Consider the following 6,902-nt stretch of genomic DNA (forward strand, 5'->3'; position numbering starts at 1 on the left):
TTCCCCCCAATCCTCACCACCCCTTTCCGGGAACTAAATTACGAATTTTTGAAGTGCTGAGGTTTGTTATCTTATATTGCCCCGAGGCAACTTTAGTTCTGCTGTTTGCTCCACGTGTTATAGTTGTCTCAATGTTCGCAAGCTAACTCGACAATTTAAATCATTTGCAAGCAGTCCTGGTCAAAATGTTATTGTGAACTATCTACGCTAATTTCATTTCGCACTTTTAAATTCCCCTCTCAAATAATTTATGCAATTCGATATCTCGCTGACTTTTCTGTTTTAGCGATGGACTATCATCCAGCTCGATCCGCTTATTTCTCCGGCTGCCGTGTATTAAAATGGGGAGGGTTGGTCGGAATCTTGCACTTGTTTTTCTTCAGGCGCCGTGATTGTTTTCTTTCCGTTTTATTCTTTATGATTTACTTTTGCGGCTGGTGGCGTGGCGCCCCCTCTGGTCGTGATGGTGACTCGGTGGTGGTGGTGGTGGTGGTGGTGGTGGTGGTGTGAGGGGTGGGCGAGGGTGGTGGGAGCGGGGATGGGGCTGTCGGAGGGGGCCATGCGGGAGAGGCCGCGACGCCATGCTCTCTCGGCCCACCCTGCCCCTACCCGCCCCGTTCCGAGTTGTTGTGTTGTGGTGAGGGGAGTGGGTTTGGTCCGGGAGCGAGGGTGCAGTGCGGGAATTGCAAATAACGAAGTGAGGGGGGCTAAAAGTGGGTCTGGCGGCCGAGAGGAGGGGTGGGGTGGAGTGGACGATGAAGTGGGGTGAGTCGGGGAGACGACGGGTGGGTGGGGCAGACGATGAGGGATGTTTTGGTAGGGTGACGGGCAAGCAATGCGACGATGGTTGAGGCCGTGAAGGAGACGTAAGGGGTGGGGGAAGTGGAAGGTCTAGGTTAGGTCTCGGCGAGGGGGTTTTCGCTCAGAGTTTTCGTGTATAGTGTATTACATACATAGGTGGCGGCTCTGCCCCGTAGTTTTAAAAAGGTAGACTAGCCTGCCTGCACCTACCTATCCTATCCCCTCCCACATCCCCGCTCCGTCTGCAAGCAGGCAACTACCTTTTCATAACTACGGTCGGAGCGGCCGACCTGTATTACGTGTATTATGATGTATTGCGCTGGTAATAAACAGGCTTTGAAATGGAAATTCTACCATTTTAAAGCATATATCCCTAATTTTAGGTATTGCATTACGAGTAATAGGTGTCCAGTGTATTACGCGCTAGTGAAAACCCTCTCGGGCCTCGGAGGGTATTCACGGAAAGATAAGTTCAGAGCGAGAAAAGGAAGTGAAGTATAAATGTACTAAGGAAATAAAGGAGATTTATTGTAGGAACCGTAGCAACAAGAGAGGAGAGTGGCGCGAGGTAGAAAGCGGGATGGGTGCGAACAAGACACTGTTGCTCCATTCTTTTGATCTCTCTCTCTCTCTCTCTCTCTCTCTCTCTCTCTCTCTCTCTCTCTCTCTCTCTCTTTCTTTCACACTCTTTCTCTGCCTCCAGCTGACGCGACTGCAGGCGAAGCACGAAGAGGAGCTGGAGAGCATCGTGTGCGAGCGCGTCAACGAGCGGCTGACGGACCGCAGCTGCGAGGGCCGAGTGGCGGAGCTCCAGGGGCAGCTCTACACCCAGCAACTGGTCATCGCGCACCTCAAGGAGCAGCTCAAGCAGTGAGTTTGTCACGGCTGACTTTTATTTGTTTTAAACTATGCCCTTCTATGAACTCTGAAATTAAGTCGAAGTCTAGAACCAATCTTCAATTGTAAGTGGCAAAAACTTTGTCCTGTAGCTGTAAGTAACGAACTGAATAGTTCTGCAGCTGCAACTTCAAAAAGCCTGGTGGTAACTGAAAGACGGTGAGGAGGGGGCGGGAATCGCCTAACCCAGGTAGAGACAGTCTACACTGATAAACTGAATGTTCAACTGCTAAACACTTGTAAGTGTTAAAACCGAGGGGTGGATAACTCCCCGGCTAAGTGTACACCCCTAATTCTCCCCAATTCACACTACTTCAAACCAATTCAATTTAATTCAATACAATCCAAAACAATTCAAACCAAATCAAAAGTAACTCAAGCAATTCAGTCCAGTTCAAGACAATTTACATTCAATTTAAGTCAATTCACGCTAATTCAGTAAGATAAGGTCGCAATAATTCAAATCAATTCAAACAAATTCAACCAATTCTGTTCAATTCAAATTCAATTCAGGCCAATTCAAATCCAATTCATAAATTTTGTACACCTAATTCAGGAGTTATCTACCCCTCTGTGAAACTGCAAGTTAAATACTTGCATGTGTGCAACTCCTCGGATGAGCACTTTCTGCAGTATGCGTTCAGTCCAAGGAAGTACTTATTCAACCGAGGAGTTGCACACTTGAAAGTGCACACCTTCCAAGCTGAACACTTGCAGGTGTACGGCCGTGGAGTTGCACACTTGCGAGTATTCAACTTGCAGTTGCACACTTACAAGTGTTGAGCAGTTGAACGGTTAGTTTATCAGTGTAAAAAGTTTCGTCACTAAGAACTGCAGAACTCATAGGTTTTTTTAGTTACGAAAGGATCGAGAAAAGGATCAAAATCCTTCGCAATTTGCGAGGCATTGCAGCGCCATAGCGCCCGGGAGGTAGGCCGGCGGGGCCCTGTCGCGCGTTGCTGTCGGGCGCATTGCCTACCCTGCGGCTGCAGGCGCTCCCGTCTGGGCCTCCTCTGTCGTGGAGTGCGGCGTGGCACGGTGTGCTGCTGAGTGGGCGCAGGCGTGTCACCCGCGCCCTGACGTTGGGCGTGTGCCCTGTGCCGTGTTGTGGTTTCAGCTCAGAGCATGGGGGCGACGAGGTGGCTCTGCTGAAACGGGAGCGCGACCAACTGGAGAAGAGCGTCATCAGCCTCAACAAGCAGGTGACCCGGCTCAAGGAGGCTGCCTCACCCGTGAGTATAGCGCCATATAATATAACGCACACCTACACTACGCATTAATGATAGCAAAACGCGGAAACTTCGGATATTTATGCCAGATCGAAGCGCGAGCTCAAGCGTGATCCGCCAAAAACACTGTGAACAATTTTCGTGATTTGACGATTTTCCAAAAAAAAAAAAAAAAAAAATTCTAACGATGTAAAATATGGACAATTTTAATTCTCTTTAGTTAGAGGTTTGGATTTCACTAAGCAATTTGTAAAGTAACGATGCATCCTAATTTGTTAAAAACGAAGTTTTCGTCATAGAAAAGTAACCAGAGAAAATTTTGAAAAATCACGATAATTTTTTAACAGTGTAGGCCATATGAGCTATTTTAACCGGCTATTCACTGTATCATATAACTATTCACTCTAAGGGCGTGCGTATGTTCCTTCTATCTGCACATTATCCTCGACCCTTTCGCAATACAAAGGAATTGTTTGCATTACAAAGGTTCCAAATCCTTTGTACGTTACGAAGAGCAGTTCTTTGTAAGAAACTTTCAGGGTTGCGAAGGACTTTGAACACTGTGAAAAATATTGTCGAAAGTTTACAAAATATTTGTAAACTCGAATTATAATTTAAGTTGTAAATTTACGACAACACATTTTTTACTCGCCAAGGGATATGAATTCGATACATACTCCATGTATTTTTACGATTACAAATTGTTAATTTACAACTTGCGTCAAGGAAAATTTTCCCGTAAACCTACCTAATTTTTTTCACAGTGGAAGCGTTGTATTACGAACTGCTTCTTCGTAAGCTTACGAACAAATACTTCGTAATGCAAACCGATTGTTCGTAAGAACCTTTCTGGCCTTACGAACAATAAAGCATTCCTGTAAAGCTGAAATGCAGAAGGATGTGGGTAAGAAGTAGACGAAAATCACTTTAACATGGTGACTTCTTTTTTCTCGTTCCTGCATTCTTCTGCATTTCAACTTTACCGAAATACTTCATTTGCTTTGTAATGCCAACAATTTCTTTGCAATACAAAGAATGAACATTTTTTGTAACGCTTTAAAGCATTTAGTTCGTAACCATTTTACAGTGTGTGCCCATATTTTACCTCAAATCATCCATCATCCTCGAATTAAAAAATGGCAAGATATGGAAAAACCTGGGAACCGCCCCAAATCGTACAAGCGTTCACTAAATAGGCCAGCTTGCACCTCGAATGATTGTTTTCATTATGTAGAATAAAAATGCTGTGAATAGTAATCAGTACGAATACGATAAACCCACAGGAGGCGCAGCGTTTAGTGGCACTGCAGGAACAAGTGATGGATCTGGAGGCACGGCACGAGGCACGGGAGCGCAAGCTGCAGGCCATCGTCCGGGACCTGCTGCAGCAGCGACAGGGCCGGGCTCAACAGGACGGGCAAGACTCGTGCTGCTCGGCGTCCGTGCGCCTCCTCAACAAGAACAGGGACCTGTGCTTCTACCGGGCCGAGATGGACCGGCTGCTCGAAGCGCTGCGCGAACTGGAGCGAACCAGGCACGCCTAACGGCACGGCACCTGAGGAAGAAGTACAAAGAGTTTGATTTGTGTTTTGTGTTATCGATGTTCTTGTTGTATTTGTGGCAACATTGTAAGAGTAGTCCCGAACGATCTCAGTATGATTTTAATAGTTCATATTTTATGTGCTTGTAAACGAATATTAATGCCATTAAAAGTAAAACTTAAGTCAAGACACGGTGCTTTTTAAACCACTCTCAGCATTACACTGGCCCACAAGCGAGCGATCCTCTGATTTTCCCATTTACGTCCTCATCTAATTACGTGACCTTGTTGCTTTGACCTGGCCCCTCTCTTCTCGCCCCCTTGCAGCCCCGAAGGCCCGTCCTTTGCAGGTGGGCTCTGCCGCAGGAGCACCGGGACCGCTTCCCCGTGCCGCGCGGATCATATGACCTCGTCCCCTCCAACCTGCGAGTCCGCATAGTCCGCCGCCGGTCCCGCCGCGACCCGAGGACCTCCTCAGTTAAGCCCTCGTCTCGACCTGCACCACTTGAAGTATAGATTACCGGGACCCTGAGTATGGGTCGTTCATGTTCTGCGAATGTCCTGTGAGAGTGAGGAGCCATGCAGAACTCTGGCCGCACGGAAAAAACTGCTTTAGTTAACAACTAAATACAGTTAGAGAGCTTACGTGTTTGTTGCATCAGCCAACTAAATTTTCAGTTCTTTTATCTAAACTGTTTGATGAGTTGGAGAGAATTTCAGATGCGAGAAATAAGATCCGTTGTCCTGAGATAGCTAATTAGACGTAGCTGCTCGGGCGTATCTTTATTTGTCTACGTAGCTGACACGCGTTCGTCAACGAATCTCACGGGTCTCCAAAAAAATTGCAATAGTGGAGTTAGCCAACACTTGGTTAACACAGACCATTTTTGATGGTTACTCCGGGTTACTCGGACTAATCAGGGTTTGTTTACAGTACCTTACAATCTTGGCTGCCCGAGCAAATGTATTACCAAACCTACGTGAACTAACGCGTGAAGATTGGTGACGCGGGCATCGGACTGGTTCCGTTTCTCCACTCTCATCCCGTAACTGATTTTTTTCACTTCTCGTCAGTATTCCTGCTTAGAAAATCTTTACAATCTACTGCCAACTGTTTTCGTCAGTAATACGATGTAATTTCATTTTTAATTACTGAATTTGTTTTCTTTTATCAGTGAGCTACTTACAACAATATACAGAATAAGTAAGAAATTAGTCAGTAATCCTGCTGCATAAAAACCTTCACAAGCTACTAATAAATAAATCAGTACAGGTCTGAGAGTGTCCCCATCGTCATCGCGCTGGCGTAGCTCAGTGGCTTCGAGCTCGCCTGCAGTCCCAACGGTCGAGGGTTCAACACCTATCACAGCCACCTTGGATTTCGAACAAATGTTTCCCGCGCCGCCAAGATTGTTGACAATAAAAAAAAAGCTGTGGCCTAAAAGGCAAAAGATAACATTCTAACTATTTTATTCTTACTTTAGTGCCCAGAGGTCGATCCAGCTTATGTACTTTAGTTTGCATAATACACGCGTTTGTCGAATTGGACGTCCCAGTCGGAAATTAGACGTCTTAAAAACGTCCATTATACATCCACACATAGACTCCTAGACGTATATCTTAGACGTCTCTAAGATGTCAATTATGGCCACTTGGTAGACGTCTATAAGACATCAAAATCGTAGATATGTACATTTTCAGGTGAATATCGGTACCCTACGAGCGCCAACCGACAGGCGAGATCGTGTACTGTATACATGAGCGTGCTGCATGTTGCCTAGCAGCCAGGCGGCAATGGGAACTCGGCTGATCTGAACAATAAGGAACATATGAAGTCATGTATTTTATTTTTTAATTATCAACTCCATTTTGTTATCTATACACTCAATTCACAATATAACACTTCTGTTTAAACTCTGAACTATACAGATTAATGATACTCAATATCATCTATGAAAATTTCCAATATTTACCCTGAATAACGAAGGATCAATGAAAACTTTTTGAAAAACAACTTTAAACAAAATTGCACTTTCCCAGATGAGAAGATTGAACACATGCCATCATTCACTGCCTTTTTAAAAAGAAAGGCAGCAAAGAAAGCCAAACCTAAAACATACTTTTAAAACACCGGGTACTTTTGGTTGATCATTTAAGAAATTAAAATTCGCCTCTCTCCGAACCAGAGGCTTCGTCTTTGGAGTACTCCTTGGAGGAGTCATCACGAGAAGATTGTGATGAATCAAGAGCTAGAACGTCATCTTCATCTTCTTCATTCATCTGGGAGGATGAGATAATTATCCTGGCAAAAAATACAAAGAAATATACGTAAGTTAAACATCTGGTATTCCTTCTTAATGGATGTTAAAAAATTTCCTTGATTAGAAAACAAAACTTTAAATTTAAGACAGTTGAGACCTCACCTTTTGCGTTTG

At 44.9% G+C, this 6,902-nt stretch overlaps 1 protein-coding gene across 1 annotated transcript in view; it reads left to right on the forward strand.

Annotated features, from left to right (window-relative positions):
• Window positions 1-4,655, forward strand: part of LOC113215154 (centrosomal protein of 162 kDa-like) — a 25,971-nt gene extending 21,316 nt beyond the window's left edge. The window contains exons 12-14 of the mRNA XM_026434746.2: window positions 1,505-1,671; window positions 2,816-2,930; window positions 4,211-4,655. Of these exons, the coding sequence (XP_026290531.1) occupies window positions 1,505-1,671; window positions 2,816-2,930; window positions 4,211-4,471 (543 nt within the window). The 3' untranslated portion in view covers window positions 4,472-4,655. The remainder of the gene's footprint in view (window positions 1-1,504; window positions 1,672-2,815; window positions 2,931-4,210) is intronic.
• Window positions 4,656-6,902: the final 2,247 nt, after the last annotated feature.

The sequence above is a fragment of the Frankliniella occidentalis genome, unplaced genomic scaffold (assembly GCF_000697945.3).
Source record: "Frankliniella occidentalis isolate FOCC.00 unplaced genomic scaffold, Focc_3.1 Scaffold40, whole genome shotgun sequence".
Taxonomy (NCBI): Eukaryota; Metazoa; Arthropoda; class Insecta; order Thysanoptera; family Thripidae; genus Frankliniella; species Frankliniella occidentalis.